Source organism: Myripristis murdjan, chromosome 4 (genome assembly GCF_902150065.1).
Source record: "Myripristis murdjan chromosome 4, fMyrMur1.1, whole genome shotgun sequence".
Taxonomy (NCBI): domain Eukaryota; kingdom Metazoa; phylum Chordata; class Actinopteri; order Holocentriformes; family Holocentridae; genus Myripristis; species Myripristis murdjan.
In genome coordinates this window covers 18,826,900-18,848,597 of record NC_043983.1, presented here as the reverse complement: position 1 = coordinate 18,848,597, position 21,698 = coordinate 18,826,900, and the positions used below count along the sequence as shown (strand labels likewise).

Here is a 21,698-nt window from a genome sequence, read left to right as displayed (position 1 = left end):
CATGCGAAACTGACCCATAATTTTCCAGTGCCTCCTTGTTGGCCTGTGGGTAGCTCTAGATGTAAATCCCCACCACTGGAGTACATCTCCACAACCTGGGAGTGAGTCAGAAGAAAAAAACAACTTACCATACATTCAACCAACACCTAGAGTCCTAAATTCCTCAATATGAATCATGTGCACACAAAAACACATCAAAAAGGGGCAAAGTTAATCATCAGAAAGTCTGGCGTGCTCTGAATGACCGGTTACCTGCAGTGGTTCACTGTGTGGGTTGTGGATGTTTATTAGAGGTGAGAAGCTGCTATTGACTGGGACTCTGGCCCCTATGAAGGGCCGTAGTCTGTAGGGGTTTGGGATGCCAACCCCGAAAACCTTCAGGTTAGACATGGAAACACAATATTAGGTCATGTCATGTTTTCCTGACACTAAAAATCAAATGAAAAAAGAAAAAAAAAATCAGGGATGCTCATTTTGGTATCTACCTGGTATGTAAACACTCCATGATGTGATGTATTAATAAATAAAGTGTTTTCTACATTCCCCACTACACGGGCAAGGAACACAACATCAAATGATGTGTTTCCTCCTGGTGGAATTATCTGTTGAAGAAAAACATTTCTTTTTTTAATACTGGCAGAAAAATGTGTTTATACAGCAAACACAACCTCTTTTGTAACTGGACCTGATAACTTTTTAACAGACCCAGCATATTATAACTTCCCTGGCCTCTGAACCTGAAATGTCCCCAAAAAGTGTGCTGAGATCTCAACACACCTTCCCTAACAACTGACATTATTGGTCTCAGTGATGAGATTCACATTTTCCAATCTGTAACTGCTTTACTGAGGCCATTTTAAATCTGCATTCTCGAACTTGTACATTTTGGCAGTGGTTGTGGCATAAAGTGGAAGGTAGTTTATTAATGGTGTAGTTTTTGCCTCAAAATCCCAGGGATCTCTCCCTGACACATATAGTGACACTCCCAATCTATGAAAACAGTGGGCAAAAAGAATCACCAATGTCTTGAAGCCAAGAACTGTGTGACATTTTTCACATGTTTGACACACAAAGTTACAAAGTATAGTGTCTCTCAGTTAGGTGCTTGCCAGAAGAGCCACAATCACAAGGCCATAATTATAATGTCAATGGGTGGCTTAAGTTTCTAAAGTGGACGTTATTCTCCAAAAACAGACATTGTTCCCCAAAAATAAATATGTTCATACACAGTGGATGGTACAGTACAAAGGTTTAGGCACTGTTTTTTCTGCAACACTCATTTCCTTAAGAGACTTTCAAGTTGTTTACAGTGATTATATGAAGGTGTAACATTTAATATGAAAATGATGTTGATGTTTAAAAATGCTAAACATAACACATACTCATAGGAGGGACCAATGAAAACCAACTACATCATAAATAACAAAAAGGCATGTGACTAACAATATGTGGAACTCTTAAAATGCGATGTTCATATTTCAAAGTTCTTTTTAGATGTAAATGATGGCAGAAGTAAGTCATGATTCAGCAAGTGGTCTTCAGGAAAGGCTACTTACCCTGTTCTGGAAAAAGGATGCATGAAAATGGGCTGTTGTTGCCGATATTGATATCAAACTAATTTCTTCTGAGCTAGGGTTATGTAAATAAACTTTCTCCATTTTTGGCATTCCAACAGGCCTAAAGATGAAGAAAGAAGGTGTTATAAAGCAGATGACTATAACAGCTAAAATAAAAAAAATTAAAAAATGTACTATACAGTTTCCTAGGCCTTATACATCTAAACAAATTCAATGACTGTCAGCTTTACAAATGTTTAAATGTCTTATAATTTGTACAACAGTTTTTCAGAGGAGCCTGTTTAACCTGAATTCAAAAACTGAAGTATTGTGGAAGAAACTTGTTGCAGAAGAAACTTATCTGCATGCATGTTAGAAGAAAAAGCTCATTTGTAAAACAGACAATTAATATTAATAATTGCTTTAAAAGACAGGATAGTAAAACAGAAATACAAGAGGGGCAGAAATGCATTTGAATTGGGGCTAGGCGTTTTGGAGGAAATCATATGTCACAATATTTTTTAACACTTCAATCAATATTATGGAGATATTTACAGGATAACCACTGGTGCTTTTACAAAATATTTTACATTTACAAATTTCTTTCTTTTTTTTTTTTTTTGTTTTTTTGTTTTTTGATAAACAATAAATTGTAATGTGGATCTGATGACCAAGCAGGTAGTGGTAAATAACAGAACATCAAGAGCAGTCTATAAAGTTCAGAAAACTGCATCCCTTTACTGTAATGCAGCCTTTAAAGCCATGAAAAGACAAGACCTGTGCCTGATCCCAATATTACAATATCTAAACTGTCAGACAATATATAATCTTATATAACAATATCAATATAATAAAAATATATTGCCCAGCCCCAATCTGCATTATGCTACAATATAGCTTTATCAATCTGTAGAAAAGTCCAGAGGTGTGGCATGTCATGCATGGTTAACCCAAAAGTTTTCAAAAAGGTCTTTTACAACCCTAAATAAAATTATAAATGTGACTTGTGTACAGTAGCTATCCAGTCAGGTGGTTAGTATTGAACTTGGTGAATCTGTTATATTTCCTATCCCCAAATCAACTGTTTGTCTTAGGTGGAATGAATAAAAAAAAGTATCACAACTCCAATAAAAAAATAAGATAAACATTAACCAACCGTTCACCAACAATACATATATATATATATATTTTTTTTTGTTGTTGTTTTTTTGTTTATTGAGAAACTAACACCAGGGAGCACAGACAGCTAGGTTGGCTCACGGGGAGTTTGAAGATGACCATGGGGGCAGCAGCTCCTCTGAACGCTACTGAATCACGTAATGCGCTCTCTTATACTGGCAGGCTACACCTGAGGCTCGGTCTCACTACATAGGTACTGCACCCATTGTCAATGTGGAATGTGATCTTATAAATCTGGACACGAACCTGCGCACTGCCTGTGAAGCTTAAAATATGGCATTGTTAAGCACATGCCATGAATTTTTAAAACACATCATTCTCAGCTATCCTTTATGGGATATGTTATTTCTCATCAGAGTATCTCAAATTTTTTATTTTACATTTTCTAGAAACATTTCACAAGAAAAAAAGTCAGTGTTGGAAAGGCGAAAAGTATTCAACAACAAGAAAATAGACCATTCATACTCACTGTTCATGGAAGTCAAGCATGGGAGGTTCAAAACGTATAGGTCGGCAGTTCCCACGGTGCGGGGACGTGCTGTGAGAGAGAGGAAGACGTGACAGGAGCAAAAACAGCAGGCTACAAAAAAACGCATCCATGTTTGTGTGCGTTTAAAACGAATAAAAAAGCTAAAGACACAACCAAAACATCAATAATCTGTTACTATGTTCATTTATCAATGTATTTGCTTGCCGCAGGAACATTGTTCCAATCTGCAGAAGACAACTTCCATATAGAAAGTCTCTCTGAAAATCCATGGAGTAGAGAGCCACAGGGGAGAAAAAAAAGAAAGGATAAAAAAGATTCCTCTCTTCTAGTCACACTTGGAGTAGAAAAGCCGTGTAAGGTGTCATGTTCCTTTCTCACATGAAGGCAAGCAGACAACAACGTTGGGCATCAGTTTCATAGGTGTGAGCTTAGGACACAGGCATGGGTGGAAAAACTCACCAAACCTGCTTAGCAACAGGTATATCTTAACAATAGACAAGGCCCTCCTAAAAGGGAAGCAAATCATACTTGGGCAAAACAAAATGGTGTGGTGACTAATGTACAACAAAGCTGTGTTATCAGGCCTTTTATGTAAATCTCATGGAAATAAAGTCAATATTCATGCAGGTGTGCTACACAACCATGTATGTCATGATATTCTCAGGTATTTGTGTCTTAACCTTCAATAAATAATTTTAAAAAGGCACTTATGTGTTAAAATAACACATATAAAGTTGCCAGCTGGCTATTCTATGTAAGGCAAATCTATTGCTGAAATAATTTATTGTGTTGGCAGCTAAAATCATACTCCAATGAATCCCTCGAATGTAATTACTCTAACACTGTACTGACAATTTACTAGGAATCAATTTCACCCATTTACTGCCAAGTCTATGTGTGTATGGGAGAAGACAATGGCAATACCATATTCCAGTTGTGCTACTGTAGCTGGAGACAGGGTGGATTTCTATCCACTGGGGGCTGATAATAATCCACACAGAACCAAGCAAGGCTATAATATTTCACAGGGATAGTTTGTCATCTACTGCCTGTCCTCAGCTCTTATTAATATAGTAACTAAGCAAATTCATCCAATTAAATGCTCGTTGACAAAATTCTTGGGTGATTACAGATTCAGGGAATTCAAGGCTGCCGTTTCTGAGCACCTCAGAAGTAATGTGCTGAATGTCAGTGAGTAATAGGAGTAGCACAGGGATCATGAGGAGAGCGCTGCCTATTGGCCTCAGATCTGCACATGTCCAGCTAACCTTATGCTGAGGTGCCAAAGAAGCCAGTGTGACTGTGAGAAGCATTCAAGAGAAGCTTGAGAAGCTTGTGAGAAGCTTCCCTGCACCTAAACATTACGCTACACATAAGTTAAAGGTTTACAGACAGAAGGATTGTGAACAGATTCAGGCTGCATAGTGGCACATAGAGAGCAATAAACAGCCAACAGATGAACACATACAACCGCTATGCATACACACCAAACCCTGGGGTGATCAAAGGAAAGAAGGGAAACCTCTGAGGCAACATAAAGTAACAGCAAAATAATCCCCCCAGGCTCTGCTGAAGGAGTGGTCATGCTACAACCATGCAAGATAACCCCTACATGGAGTAGAACATACTGTACAACTGGGCAAAGCTGTCTATATGACACAGGTCTATGCAGGTCTACACAGAACATACTGTCCATGTAAAAAAAAAAAAAAGGACTGATTAGCTATATTGTTTTTTGTCCGCGCCAAGCCACAAAAAACTGATAATCCTCCAATGTTAATACAAGAAAGGAGAATATGAATATGCCTATGAATATTCCAGTTATGAAGAGATACATGGCAAAAAGGGCTACCAATTTTCTGCCTCTTTTTGCTGTTCTAGAAGATGAATTTACTGCTTTGATTCGGGCTGATGGGATTTGTATCAAGTCACCAACAACCTACCAGGTACCATTCAAGACTCATTTCCTCACAAAACAGTTTTTTTGTTTGTTTGTTTTTTATCAAAATGAAGAACCACAAGGTCTTCTTCAAAATTATTTTATTCATTCTCTTGTAAAAACAGGTGTTGAACCAATGTTTCCGTTAGCCGTGCATCAGTTCTCAACATACTTGACTGTTTATTTATAAGTTTAATTAGTAAAGAAAAACTCTTAGAGTAACAAAAACAATATTTCAGACAACTATAACCGTTCATAGATGATCAACATTGTTACGACAATGCTCAGTTATAAGGAAATAATGTTTATCTGTGATGGACAGAGATAGGCCAAATATGCAAGAAAATATGCTTCTGTCTGATATACCTGTGTCTAGACACAAGGCTTAGGAAAGTATGACATTTAATCAGTGTTGACTTTGAAGCAATATGAATAAATAGGAACTACTGTCAGTATCAGAGGATTAGATTCAGTAACTGTTTTGGTTCAAGTGAGCAAAAAACACGATTGTCTGTCTGTCCACTCTTAACCCAGTTAGTGTGGACAACGGCAGTCTAGTGAAAAACTGTCATTATAAGCCCCTGTGGTCTGGACTGCTAAGAAGATTTGCTCCAAATTCATAGCAGCTGTGTCAGGAGAGAGGCGAACGGGGATCCAGTGTACTACCACTGGCCCTTTCAGTGACATGTATTCAACAGTTTCTCTGACAATTTACAGCCTAAACAGCACATTTCAGAGGGTAGCATCTATGCCTGGTATAACTGTTGTGATCTGACAACAAAATATAATTTAGGTTTCTTCCTCTAATTGCCTCACTGCAATTTGGCAAGCCTGCTGTTGTTCTCATGGTTATGTGTTGTTGCTCTGTTGTCTTGATGGCCTTGGCAGCTTGTCATTATGATGAAGAAGCATTTCATTTTAGGTTGTTAGCTGGCAACTGGTCTGGTGTCAAATGTAACAAAAATTATGTAATTAAGCTTGGCATAATTTCTTTTTGTAATTGGTGGTTCAGATGACCACAGCAACTGAACATGCATTTGCACATTTTTCCTAGTATAATTTCAGCAGCATTGCTGATGTTTGCTAATATGCTATATGTTAAAGCCAAAAGCATTAAACTAAAGATAATTTTTCATTTATGTAGTATTTGTGATGAGCTTGATAAGACTGTCAGGTTGTCAAGTTGTTTAGTCAATTCAGTAACACTACCTTCATGCAATAAAGATGTATTTTGCACAAATAATCAGGACTTGCTTACACATTTTATCACCCAGTAATGCTACACAATAATGATATTTTGTTCCCACTCTTATCAAATGTTCAAAATTAAATTTAGCAATGGTCAGGACTGTGTGGTTTTGTCAGTTTCTACACTAGTCTAGACACAATCCAGCCACAATATGCTTTGCACTACACAGAAGAGCAGGAAATGTGGATTAACTTATATAAATGAACCAACAGAAGAAACCAAGTTCATACATGGTGATGTGAACTCAGGACACCCAATCTTAACGACCACGCCCCAGAAACCACACTTACATTACAAGTGTAATAGCAGCTTGTCCTGATGCTTGTTTTCAGTTATATTTTTAACATGTCGAGGCACTTGCTTAACTTGACCCACACTACTATCTGCATGTAACCAAACAGGCATTACAGGTCCATGTCAGCTGAACGACATATTGCAAAATGTTTGCGTCTCCTGTCAATGCATCTGCATGCATGGACACAAATGATTTCACAATGCTGTGGTAAGGATATTTTATATGAAGCATAACTGTTTACTTGCAGACAGGGCATTTAAAGACTTACCTTTGCTGATGATATAAGCTAAAATCAATGTCAGAATCTCCCTGCAAAAAGAAAAAGGGAGACATGAGTCATGTATCTACAAAACAAGTTGTAAATAACTGAACACATGTATTGTTACATTAAGAAGTGAAATTAGTAAACTTAATCTAAATTACTATTATCACTCTTTACAGTTTTATAATAGTGTAAATGTCTCTCTTACCTGTAAGAGGCTCCCCTCACCAAAATGTAGAACCTCTAGAATTGTGTCTGACTGAATGAATGCTGTGAGAGTAAGCACAGAAAAAACTTCATCATTGTCATCATTATTATTATTAGATTAATATCAGTAGTAGTAGTACCATTATATTCAGTGGCACTTACACAAAGGAAAAAAAAAACCTAAAAATTACTTTTAAGAACTTTTCCAGTACAACCTATACAGCCTTTGTGAATATTTTGGTGGAAAACCCTAAAATAGAAGTAAACAAAATAAAATAAAACAAATCAAAATAATACAGTGAGAAGTGGTGGTGCACCTGTCCCTGAAAGGGGTAACAAAGGCTGATATATTTAAACTGATTTGCCTGGCAAATTATCTTTCAAAACACTGAAAACGACAAGAGGCTGAAGAGAAAGTAGTATCAGGATTCAGGTTTTTGAAAAAACAACTGTACTAGAGTAAATATGGATACTGTAAATCACTTACAAGATGTTTTCTGCTACCATCCCACTTCCTCAACCCAAATTTCATATTTAAAAGTAAAATCCTCTGTTAGTCACCACTCGTATCTATTCAACCTATAAATAACTTCATCACTCTCTCGGGGAAAGCCCCTAGATTGCACATCACAAAGGGATTCTTATTTCAGGGTCTTTATGTATTTTCCATTTGAAAATGTACTACCTTCAAATCTACTCAAGAAATTATGAGATTAGAATTTTTTGTGTGTTTATGAAGTATGCTGGCAGTATAAAGACTATAAACTCTGGCATAATAAAGTTCAGTCTTCACAAGAAACAACACAATATTTGAGAGGAAGTAAGTCTTCAACATTTTTACAACTATATATGTATTTTGTCACATCTATATCATCCCAGGCCTTAACAGATGTATTTCCCTTTTTGTGCAGTTCTCACACTTCTCAAAAGGTAGACACTTATCTCAAACACTTCCGGACCCTACACAGAAATCCTCTCACAGCTGCAAGCAAATATCCAAAAATGTAAATTGTCTTTTCAAAAGCTGATTACAGACAGTATATTTGAAAAATTTATACTCAAATCAGGCTGCAATTCATTCTCTGGGAGCATATGGGTTATGCAATGTGCAGGATGCCATTACAACAAATCAGCTACTATATTTCCTCTTCCTTGCTGCATGGCATACATCAGAGACAGCACCAGTGTGTTGCAACTTTTCAGCTGAGGTTGGAGAGCAAATACAAACCACAAACTCAGTGGGGGACAAAAAAGTACATAGCCCGACCTGTAAGACAAGATCTACTCACGTAGCCTACACTGTATAAATAATTGAGACCATAATCTCAAATGAAACTTTAAGTCATGTTAGTAAAAGTAACCCTCCACTTTAACATGAAGGTCTCGTTCCCCATCCACACTGAACTAATGACCTGGGAATACATCAGAAATTAATCAGAGTCAAATTCAACTTTAATGGCCAAGTGTGATTATGCATACAAGGAATCTGACTCTAGTTTACATTAGCCTCTAGTACTTACATGTATCACACAAAGTAATAGGCAGAAAAAAACAAACATAACAAAATAAAACAGAGGGTTGACCCTAGGTTAAGATGACCCCACAAAACAACCTGGGTAAAATAAGGGGTGGAGAACAGGTCACACTGTGCTCCACTTGGTGAGACAGTTGAGTGTTCAAGCCACGTCCTGCCCTATCTGGAGTATCGCATCATCTGTCATTGCGAAAACAGAATGTAAACATGTCTGCTTTTACTGACGTTGTAAGGTGGCAGTGCGCAGGACCTTACTGTGTAAGCTTTGGTATGAACTTCCTCTTACAAAAAATGGACCCTGATCAGTATACGGTGCGGTAAATGCTGCATGTGATAGCGTTAGCAGTGTTCTTCTTTATTAATCTATTATACAGGGGATTTAAAAAGAATGTTTCAACAACGTTTTAGCATTAGCTCTCATTTTACTCATAATATGAATGTACAGGAAGTCTAAGACTTGAATTAAATTGGAATAAATCTTAAGCCTGCATTGTGTTTTCACTGTACACAGAAACTGACTTCAGAGTGCAAAGCTTGTGCTAGACAACCAACCACTCTGTGAATTCAAGGCAAACCCTGAGGAGGGAAATCTAATATGATACAATAATATCATAACATCTAAATCTATATCATCAGTTCATATTTCTGGATTTTCTGACTAAAAATGAATGTTGTGGCAACTCAGTTTAATATATAATGATGTTGCTCATTCTATCAGGAGTCTTGGCTGATGAGAAAACATGCTAGAAAAATCATATTGAGCCTATATGTCTAAAGTAGCACAATTCAGTACTCCTACTTTGAGTCATTTACTTTGCCTTTTTGTGATCACAACATTCTACTAAAATGGTGTGCAAGAATTTTAGAGAATAGTGCTAAATGCACATATCCATAATCAAATCACTTCCTGCAGTAAATCAATGCGGTTTAAAACTAACAATAAGAGTGCGGCCGCACCTACACAGAACTATATAGGTGAGGCCACACCTGTACACCTATATTGTCTGCTTAACCCTTTGAAACCCGGGGCCTGTGGGCAATTGGGTTTTTATTTTCAAAGGTTGCATTTCACTCTCTGAATAAAATTTTATTTTATTTCTTGAGAGAGAGAGAGAGAGAGAGAGAGAGAGAGAGAGAGAGAGAGAGAGAGAGAGAGAGAGAGAGAGAGAGAGAGAGAGTTTCACAATTTATTTGGGGTAATTTTATGGTAATTTTCCTTGTAATATAATTTTAGTAATTTTCAGGTCATTTTCATCTCTCTTCCTTTTCTTTCTTTCTTTTCTTTCTTTTTTTTTTTTTACAATTATTATCATTGTTGTTGCTGCCCATTTTTACATATTTCCTTCCTCCATGTTTTCTTTCCCTCAAAAGCATATTTTTGATCTACATTTGATCATATATAGAGTAACCAGTTAGGTTTTTTTCTTTTTTTCGGTTTTTCTCTGTTTAAGATTTTTCATTTTAAAACTGCATGCTAAAATTGAGGTGTGAACTTCACTGGAGTTATTATTTCATCCCTTGTATTGTTAGTAATCAGACAATGTTTTTTAAAAACCTTTTCAAAGGCTTTTTTTTTCAAGGGGGGAGCCATTTCTTCCTGATTAGACAGTGACAGTGGAGTGAGACAGAATACACAAAGCAGAGGAGAGGAGATGAAATGCAGAAAAGGGCCCCGGCCAGAACCAAACCTAGGACATTGTGACAAGGACCAGTCTTTACTGTATGTGGTACGTGCACTACTAGTTGAGCCACTGTGGCACCCTAAACAGATTTTCTCAAACAAAATCTAAAAAAGAATAACTGATACACAGATGGCACTGAGGCAGATGTCAATAGAACCCTTTGAGAAGGGGTGCTGTGAATTATACCCTAAGTCAAATGGTTTGCAGCAGTGTCACGCAATTTAAAGTAGCTATTTTAAATGACAGAATAATCTGTGGGAAACTATGCTTCACTAGTATTTAATTAATTTACTTCAATTTCCATGTTTTAATCCATGAATAGCTAAGCATATGAGCACATTAAAAATCAAGACCAAATTAAAAATGTAGCTGTACCTGATATACCCATAACTCAAACATATGCTGATTAGAGGTGACACTTAAGGTTGCTCATGAACTGAGCTAAAGTACCTTTAATTAGTCCTATAATAATACTCTTAACTGCATGGTGTGTGGTAACAGAAGGCGGTTGTGAGTAGCAGATCCTTTCTAGATTGTCAACACTGGGTAAAGTAACGCAAAAGGCAACAATAGAAGAGTGATTGCCTCTTAATCCTTATGCATCTTTCCACCCACCTATCTATTACTGATCCTCAAGAAACTTTATCTATAATGGCCAAAAGTGTCAGCCAGGTACTTGTTATATGGCAATTACTTCACCAAATTAAAGGGCAGGAGCAAATCAAGGTTTGATTTCTCCTCACTAAATCATGAGTGGCCTTTCTTGCATTTGGACCTGTGTTAGATAGTACACCAGGATCAGCAGTGGAATGTTTGAAGAGTTGAGCACCACTGGCACTTTCTGAGCGGTTTTTGACAGGTCAGAGATAACTTTGTTTGCTCTGTGATGGACGAACCGAAACAGAAACAGAAATAGAAGTAAAAATTAAATAAAATGCTACAGCACAACAGTAAATTAGCTGTAACAACATTTGCCATTTATGCAATGTTGTGTCATTTTGAGGTTGACATACTGTATCGCCCTTACATTTCTTTGTAAGTCTAAGGTATGGCGGGTAAGGTGGCTTTCTGGAGCGATTCAGAGAATTTATGGACCAACAGACACGTCTCAAATTGGCACAGTTGTTCTTGGATATAGATGATAGCAATCCACTCATAGCTGGTAGTGCATATGAAGATCTTGTCAGCTGACACTTCAGTCCGCTGTATATCTGACATGTCAGATTTGGCCCGTTAGGACAGCAAGGGTGAACTGATCACTGCCTCGTTGGAGCCTTGAATCAAACACTCCTTCAGCCACGTTTACACACCACCCTCATCTCAACATCTGACATACTGCCTTCATCTACTAATACACTAGTAGAAGGAAGAAGTGTCAGCTCGCCTGCCTGCGCTAAAGAGACAGCGTTATCGACAGTGTTGCCAATGTGTCACCTCTTCATTCCAATGCATGAAGATCACTACTAGTGCTAGCTAAGCTAATGCTAACAAACTGCCTTCCCTGACCATGTTCCTGCCCCCCACCCCCTCCCACAGACACACACACCAACCAAAAACTATTTTCTTAAATGACATGTTTTGCTAGCTAGCTAGCGTTAGCCAGCTTAGCTATATATGGTCCGTGACAACATCTAGGAAGCTAACGTTACCAGTTAGTGTACAGCCATAGCACTTTCATTTTTTAGTGTATTGCATCATTACAATGACCCAATCCATTCTACAATATAATGTAACACTATTAAACAGCAAAAATAAACAGCCACAGCGGAGCAGGGTTAGCAAGGTGTTAGCAAGCTAGCAGGCTAGCAGTAATAAAGTTGGCCCGTACAGCATAACCTTAACCTACACTCCCGGTTAGACATTTCCGTGGTAGTTAGCCCTAGCTAAAATGACTGTAGCCAGCTAAGTTACAAACCTTGTTTATTTGCCCGCGACGCGTGAATGAAAGCAATAAATAAAATCCTCAGGAGTCCAATATATGTTGTTTTTGCGCTTGTTGATGACTGATGAAATCTCTGGGCTCTTTCCTGACTCGCCATGCCGACTATCTTTGTATTACAATAATAACCGAGAGAGTCTGCGGACATGCCAGTATAAACCTCTGCTGACTCTGTCAATCATAGCCTTGAAGAAACTCGAACTCAACTAGTGAATAGGACGTTGGCCTCTCTCTCTCTCTCTCTCTCTCTCTCTCTCTCTCTCTCTCTCTCTCTCTCTCTCTCTCTCTCTCTCTCTTTTCTTCTTCCGTTTCTTTCGGGGCGCGTCACACGCTGACTCGGCCTGACAGCGGTGTATGTCGCTACCTACTGTGGCGGAGTGCATCGTTTTCCGCTTCCTCATTATGTTTGTCTTTCTGTTTTTTCTTTTCTTTTCTTTTTTTTAAACCTGTGATGCACAAGTGTCGGCCTGTCATTTGTTGATATTGCACGCCTCTGCGCACGAGCCCTTCACACATTTTTAACGGTTACTCGGAAACTTCAAACGGCTGTCAAGCTTTGAATTTGACTTGTGTGTATGCCTCGCGCCGCTTCATCAGCCCCTACAAACACTCACCTGTCACTTTTCCGTCAGTAAGTTAATTACCAACATAATTTTACCCTAACGATTGGGGATCTAATGAATAGTACCACTTTCATGTCAATTTAAAAGAATAAATAAAGAATATCAAACTTATAAACACTAAAAAAGTAACAAAATTGTCAAACCGAACTGTGATAGGCTATGTTGCATTTTTTTAAATCATGTTTTGTATTAATGGAGTCTATTTTGTTAGATTTCTCTGATTGTCACTACATATATGTGACAAGTTGCTGATAAATATTGAAAAATATTTAAATATTATTACAACGTGTAGCTAAGGAAGATATCAACAATTTAGCTCAGTCACAGGTTATGATAATACTATGCCTTGTGCCCTCTTCCAAACTGAATATATAGGGCTCATTTCAAATTCTGTCAGAATGATATAGCTGCTTACCATGCAAACACAAACTACTTTCAATCATATGTTATTATCTAAAAGGAAATTGATTAATACCAGTCTCTTAAAGCACTAGCAAAAATTATACATCTCTACATTAAATTATCATACGCCAGAAGCAAGGCTCTACTCTATATTTCACAACACCCTTAACTTCCACAGTGAAAATCCATTTCGTCAACATCACCTTGTGGAGTGGTTTACCTTCGGGCCAAAATTCATGGACCAGAGTTTTCAGCTGCATGTTTTGCATTCATTGTTTTGAAATGTGCAGTGGCTCGTTGGTTGCTGGTTGTTTGTACCTTAAGGCGTTGATTGTGACCACAAATATTGGATTGTACTGGAACGCCTGCATTCAAGTTCCCTTAAAGGACGCTTCCACCCAGCAGCGCCAGTGTCCTCTACTGACTCTGAGACAGTCAGTCAAAGGGACTTTCTAATGTAGGAAACTGCTGTGACATTGCCGTGGAAGAAGGGAAAAAGACACATTTCTTCACTGAGGGGTCAACAGGGTTTCACAAAAAATAATGATCTTAGATGATTTGGTCTACCTCTGCATGCATAAGTATTCCTAGTGATTAATGTTGTGGACCGTGCAACTGGATCCACTGTGATTTTGTACGCATATTTGGTAAATAGAGAGACTGTTTGGCCCACATGCTGCCTGATCTTCACGGTGTTGGTGGTCGCGTGGCTCAGCTCCGAGGTTGTTCTAGTGGCACGTGGCACAGCTTGGAGTCACCCTCAGCACATTCTTTATATTTCTTTTAAATCCAATATAATTTTGTTGTAACATAGCTTGTGTTTCTGTTCTGTGCATACAACATCCATTGCACATTGTCCATCCCTCCTCTGTTGCTCCCCCTGAGGTTTCTTCCTATTTTTGCCCCTTGAGGCAAATTTGTGATACTGGGCTATGCAAATAAAATTGACTTGACTGATTCACACCAACCTTTGGTAAATAGGGAGAATGCTTGGACCACTGTATGTACGTAGATAATAAAATTGGTAAATATTACTGGATCCTACTTACATTTGGCGAAATGTAGAGGCTATATCATCCCTGAATTCTTATATTAGGCATACTCAACGAATTCAATGTCACTCTGATAACCTATTTCTGACCATCATCAATGGATCTTGAAAGCTTTCAGAAAGTGATCAATATTGACAGAGAAGTCACTTTTTAAATCCCACAGGGTCAGAAAAATTCTAAGGATATGTTAGGGGTTGGATGAGGAACGTGACTGAACTGAAATGTCTCATCATATTATTACGCTGAAGAAAAGACGGGGAAGCTCTGAGAGAAGGAGAAACAATTTTCTGATATTGTCATTGCTTCCATAAAGGATAAAGGAGAGCTCTTTTCCTTCCTTAAAATAGAAGGAATAACGCTGAGATGAATGCAAATAAGGGGAAACATAGGAGACAAGACTATATCAGGACACAGTCACTGGTCAGAGCAGGTGCACAAGGCTCCTGTGTGAGGGCTATTAACCATCAATACAAAACATCTTAGAGGACATTTAGGTATTTGCACACAGCAGTTTGGTAAACTGCCTGCAGAGGGCAGAGTTGTAATAAATGCTTGCAAATTCCTCACCATCAATCCATGAGAATGGAGACTTTTCATTGTAATGTAGTCAGAATACATTACAATGCACATTTTTTAAACCTAGTTTTGTTTAGGCCTGTTGAAATCAGTCGAATATATGGTGATGACCATTCTGTGTTGTTTATTTAAATAATTGATTCATTATGTTCTTAAATCTGCAGCAAGATACCACACAGAATGCAATTATTGTTGACATTGTACACAATTCACTAAGACCTACTCTGTGAACTGCTGTGCAACACAATGATTGCTGAGGTGTTTCCAATAACTTTGTGTCAAAAAACTGTACGTATCACATGTGTTTTTGGACTTTGTTCTCTCCCCATTCAACATTAAAATATATTCATCATACAGGAAAATGTAAATCTGATAGAGGCAAGCACTGATGAATTTTACATATCAGAAGTGCTTGTACACTAATACAGATAAATATTACAATTTAGACACTTAATGATCACTCAATGCACAGCGCACTGTTGTTTGTTGCAAATTATATTTGTAATTCAAAGCATGATAGAAGAACAAATCATATTCAAGTTTATGGTGCATAATCTACAATGTTGTATTTCCTCAGGACACTTTAATTGGTTAAAACTGCCTTTATCCAAAGTTTTCTGTTCACTGCAGCTGCATGACAGGCTGATACCATAAGCATCATTTCTTTGAAAGTCAGACATTTGTTCTCCTTCAATGCTTGCGTGCTCACTTCTCCACTTAATTAGAGTTTAGTGTTGTTTCTTAACACCCTCCTATACTGCTATGGAGCTACTTTGGTTTGCACTGTAGACAAGGACAGAAGCTCATTACATATTTTTACAAAGTATCACTTCACACAATTAAATCCAGTTAGGATTCAGAAGTGCTATCAGTCTGTAAAGGTGAGCAGTGGCGGAGGCAGAGGGTGGCTGCAGGTGTCCATGGTGACCTTATGCTAAAATCCTGGCCTCCCCATTGGCCACCCCAAGCACCATGCCACTGATTTTTTTCCTGGTGTGGAACCATTCCTGTGCTGCCACAGCACCCCCGCTGGACACTTTAGCTGTGTGCACATCCATGCCCATTGTTACTGCCTGATTTACCCTGCGTTCCAAATCGCATACTTATACTTTTTACTTTTAGTATGTACTGCAGCTGCCCTTACAAAGTATGTAGTTTAGTATGTATTGGGACATACTAATTCTTTTTTTCCCTACTAAATAGTATGGTAGTATGGGTATTGGAACGCAGGGTGGGACTGCTGTTAAATTTCTGTGACATATGCACAGAGCCAAATTTAACAGCATGACCTAAAATTCAGTGATCAAGGCTCTACCGCAGTACCCATAATCAAATTCTCTGCTTAGCTTGTTATTTAAGATGAAGGATTTTAACTGCTGCAAAGATTTTCTTACTGGAAAAGATCATGGTGGAGGCAAAAGTGATCGATGCGATTTTAGACATGTTTAACATTGCAGGAAAACAGCCGTGCCATGTGAAAGTAGAGACCTTGAGGAATACCAAATATATCATCCCAGCTTGTCGCAATGGAGAGTATTTTTTGCTTGAAATTAATATAACATTTAAATGGTCTATTTTATAAATAAATAAGTCCTGAGCAGAACAAGGACATGCCTCTTTATTCTGTCCCGTCCTTGATAAAATGCTGAGTCAGTTGGATAAGTACTGAATGTAAAGAGTTGTCCCTTTCAGAGGGTTATTATTATTGATGCATTAACCTGTGCAAAACAATTTAATGTTGCTTTTGGTTCAGGCAGTGCCATATCTAACAACTCATACACTGTGGGCAGTTTCAATCCCTAAAATGCATCATTGTTGACAACGTTTGACTAATTATGTATGCCATGAATTGTGTAAAGCCAATTAAAAGCGTGGGCTTAACTGTATCAGAGATTGTTTTATCTGTTGGAGGTAATATAAAAAATTATATCGTAACATGATTCCTGATGGTGCACTAGCAGCCTGCGTAAGTGAATTAAAGGGAGAGGGACCTGAAACTATTTGGCTTACATTACTGCGTGATACAGAAAACACTGGACAAGACACAGATATCTGTCCAACTCCAAAGTAAACACTGACCCCAGCCTGGTCACCCCACCTCTGAAGTTAAGTAACATACACACACACACACACACACACACACACACACACACACACAAACACTCATACACTTGTGTAATCAACTACCGATTGGGATTGGAATAAGACCAAATGCTCAAGTGTGATTACAACACCAAAATTGCTGTACTTCATTGATTTTCATGACGATGAGAACATAAGAAGTCAAATAATTTGGTTAAGAGTTGAGAGTTGCTTCTTTTATATTAGGACTGCTAACCTCGAACACACAAGGCTCAGAAGAAACAAGACCATTTAAAACATTTAGATGGCAAGAAATTGCAAAGTTCCTGGTTGAAGATTAATAATGGCCAGGCCACATGCTGGTTTTTCTGGCATATTGACAGCCTATAGGAGTCAGATCTTGGCATCTAATTGAATTTTGATATCTATCTGTAATTAGGAAACAGTTGCCAATTTGGCAGTGATCTCAAGAAGAACATGCCTTGTACCATCTTCTACACACTATTAAGCATCTAGCTGCTGTCTCATACATTAATGCATAACAAGACATTGAAGCATGTCCTGTGAGCTCTTATGTTAAATAAATCACTGCTCTTTTTACATTATTTATTCCTGTGGGAAAATATATTATATTTATACATAAATATACATATTACATATTTATACATATTTATACATAATTTCCCTGCCTCAGTGACTGGAGAAATTTCTTTTACATCTCCCCTGATGTTGGGCGCTTTGTGTTAGCAGCTTCCAGAGCAGGGAACACAAATCACTGCTTTGTCCTTGAAGTTGTTATAGCAACGCAGTTTGAGTGTTCAGTTGTGGACAAGATGTTTTCTGTGCTTGGAATAAAACAAAGACAAGGTGCAAGGATTCATTTGGAGCCTCTGATGAACAGGGTACACAGGACAAGAGGACTCATCAGTGCTAGTGCCACTTCAAATGAAATTGGCAGCCAAGACACGTCTGAGAGCCTCCTGTTGTGCTCGCTTGCTCTCTCATTCCACAAACATGTGTAAGGCATGATGTGTCCATTTCTTTGTCATTGTCATTTCTTTCTTTCTGTCATTTCTTATCAGGTATCAATTTACTCATCTGTCCTGTGTACGTGTTGTTTCTGAAGCACCATGCCATTCATTCATATATACACTATATTACCAAAAGTATTCGCTCACCTGCCTTTACTCATACTATGAACTGAAGTGCCATCCCATTCCTAACCCATAGAGTTCAATATGATGTCGGTCCACCTTTTGCAGCTATTACAGCTTCAACTCTTCTGGGAAGACTGTCCACAAGGTTGAGGAGAGCGTTTATAGGAATTTTTGACCATTCTTCCAAAAGCGCATTGGTGAGGTCACACACTGATGTTGGTCGAGAAGGCCTGGCTCTCAGTCTCCGCTCTAATTCATCCCAAAGGTGTTCTATCGGGTTCAGGTCAGGACTCTGTGCAGGCCAGTCAACTTCATCCACACCAGACTCTGTCATCCATGTCTTTATGGACCTTGCTTTGTGCACTGGTGTACAGTCATGTTGGAAGAGGAAGGGGCCCGCTCCAAACTGTTCCCACAAGGTTGGGAGCATGGAATTGTCCAAAATGTTTTGGTATCCTGAAGCATTCAAAGTTCCTTTCACTGGAACTAAGGGGCCAAGCCCAGCTCCTGAAAAACAACCCCACACCATAATTCCTCCTCCACCAAATTTCACAGTCGGCACAATGCAGTCTGAAATGTACCGTTCTCCTGGCAACCTCCAAACCCAGACTCGTCCATCAGATTGCCAGATGGAAAAGCGTGATTCATCACTCCAGAGAACGCGTCTCCACTGCTCTAGAGGCCAGTGGCGGCGTGCTTTACACCATTGCATCCGACGCTTTGCATTGCACTTGGTGATGTGTGGCTTGGCTGCAGCTGCTCGGCCATGGAAACCCATTCCATGAAGCTCTCTGCGTACTGTACTTGGGCTAATCTGAAGGTCACATGAAGTTTGTAGCTCTGTAGCAATTGACTGTGCAGAAAGTCGGCGACCTCTTTGCACTATGCGCTTCAGCATCCGCTGACCCCTCTCCGTCACTTTACGTGGCCTACCACTTCGTGGCTGAGTTGCTGTTGTTCCCAAACGCTTCCATTTTGTTATAATAGAGCTGACAGTTGACTGTGGAATATTTAGGAGCGAGGAAATTTCACGACTGGATTTGTTGCACAGGTGGCATCCTATGACAGTTCCACGCTGGAATTCACTGAGCTCCTGAGAGCGGCCCATTCTTTCACAAATGTCTTGTTTCACAGTCTGCATGCCTGAGTGCTTGATTTTATACACCTGTGGCCAGGCCAAGTGATTAGGACACCTGATTCTGATCATTTGAATGGGTGAGCGAATACTTTTGGTAATATAGTGTATGACATGAAAAACAGGAATCATTTATTGGTTGGCAGTGAATATGGGCATGTTGTATTTTTTTTTTCTTTAAATTCTGCAGTGTGTTACTAAATTCTGCCCCTAAACACACACATCCTGCCATTCTGCTGTCTGCCACTACGGGACACTTGCTCTCTGATTACTGGACACTGATCTCTGATCTTGGCCTGGTAACAGAGGGACAGCTGTGCAGGGAGCATTAAACTTTTATCCCTGGGTGCTCTGCATCTTCTGCAGATCAACAAGCATGTTCACACTTGATGTAATACAAAAAAATCTTGAATACAAAAAATCAGGGAAACATAGAACTGACTGACCAGGTGAATCCAGGTGAAAGCTACAATCTTGATTTTCTTTGTTTAATTCAAGTAAATCAGTGTGTATGCATAAAGACATAGATTTTTAAGTTTTAAGACAATTGCAAAATCATCTTTGTATGCGTCCACAGTTAGAAATTAGTGTGGGCACTGGTGTTGGTGTGTAAAGACCTGTAACTCTGATTGTTAACCCCTCTAGTGGGTGGAGCCTAAGCATGGCCATGTCAGTCAACCCATCCATGCATCCTTCTGTTGGCTCAACACTTTACTCCAAGGCAACATATCTCAAAATCTGTTGGGCCAGTGGCCATGAAACGTGGAGAGCACATTCATGCTCCCCAGGCAATGAACCCTGATGAATCCTGATGAACCCTGGCATTCTTCTTGATTTTGATGATCCTGTAATCATTTGTGTAGTGCCACCCTTAACCCAAAATGTCAAATTTAATATCTCAAAATCTATTGTGCAGGTTTTCATGAAATCACAGGAAATCACAATTATGTTACTCAGACAATAAACCCTGTAACTTTGGTCATCTCATGACCTTTCCATCTAGTACCACTCTCAGTCCAAAATGTGACAACCCCATGTCTCCTACTACTACTATTTTCCCCTGTAATATGTATTTGCAATAATCTGAGCATTTTGATGCAGGTTTAAAGCTTTATTTTCAAATTTGAAAATAAAAGAGAGCACTGCTCTTTAAAAAAAGACCACATTGATCATACTTGTTAGAACATACTGAGTGTGCGGTATTTCATATTTTCTGGGTTTCTGACATTTTCTACCCTTCAGCTCAGCAGGTAGGCTGTGTGAGGATCTCACCTGATTAAGAGGCTCATCACATCAGTTTGGACTAAAGCACCCAGGAGAGTCATTCAGTAATGCATGAGGGGGCAGCGAGCCTGATTGACTTAAAATCACACACAGACCCAAATCTGTATCATGGTTCAATGAAATCAGCATGTACAGGACAAATAGTGTGTCATGGTGCACTCAGGGAAAGCTAGGTTTTAAAACGCAGTAATTACCATGCGCCTTCTGGCAGAGATGTAAAGAGGCTTTCAATAGATCTCTATGCACCTGGACACAGTCCTAAACCAGATGAGGTTTGTAGAAGAGAGGACCAATCACTTAGGCCCTTCACAATGTATTTCACCATGGCAACATGTGATCTTAACCTTCAGTGGGTACTAGGCAAGTGATGAAGCATTCTAAAGAAACTGAATGTGGTAATGGCTTAATGCTATTGTGTGTTGTCTATGACAGTTTGGCTTTAGAGTATGCTCTAAAATAGGGTTGGAGAAATTCCCAGGACATTGCCCGTGCATAGACAGTTCTAATAGCCTATTGATCCACAAAAGACACTTTTGGACTAATGTGTCCAGTGCAGTCTAAAAGTGCCATAATCACAGCAGTCTAATGGTGAAACTGTATTACTGATCTCTGTTACAGAACATTTCTCATAATAGATATCTTGTACCTTGTGGTGGACACACCTGATGATGATGGCCTGTCTGAAGGAGAGAAGAAAAGTAGACACAAATTCAAACTTTGGAAACTTTGACAAAGAGGAAATATCAAAATGTGCCAGTTTTAAACCATGAATGGAGCATTATATTAAAAGGGAATGCTGCATTGGCAATTCATTCATGAAATACTGTCTCTCTCAAAGATGCAGATTTAAGCAAGCCGCAGTTTTGCCATATGGTTTTTGGTAGTACATTGTAGTAGTATTTTGCAGGACAGTTACATTGATCCAATACCATTACTTTGAAGGACTTGTACAATAGCAGATGCCCAAGGTTTAAGTAGCTTATACCTTTGCTTTGAAAAAACACTTAAATTAAATTCAGAATCACATTCATAAATAAGGGAGAAAAAATCTAAAG

At 38.7% G+C, this 21,698-nt stretch overlaps 1 protein-coding gene across 2 annotated transcripts in view; it reads right to left on the bottom strand.

The window, feature by feature from the left end:
• The window catches only part of tmem131 (transmembrane protein 131), a 32,171-nt gene extending 19,592 nt beyond the window's left edge, over positions 1–12,579 (bottom strand). For both annotated transcript variants that reach the window (XM_030049197.1, XM_030049198.1), the window contains exons 1-8: positions 12,309–12,579; positions 7,179–7,240; positions 6,977–7,017; positions 3,205–3,273; positions 1,557–1,677; positions 486–602; positions 253–375; positions 15–95 (exon numbers count right to left, since the gene is read on the bottom strand). In XM_030049197.1, coding sequence (XP_029905057.1) covers positions 15–95; positions 253–375; positions 486–602; positions 1,557–1,677; positions 3,205–3,273; positions 6,977–7,017; positions 7,179–7,240; positions 12,309–12,480 — 786 coding nt within the window. In that variant the 5' untranslated portion in view covers positions 12,481–12,579. The remainder of the gene's footprint in view (positions 1–14; positions 96–252; positions 376–485; positions 603–1,556; positions 1,678–3,204; positions 3,274–6,976; positions 7,018–7,178; positions 7,241–12,308) is intronic.
• Between the last annotated feature and the right edge of the window lie 9,119 nt (positions 12,580–21,698).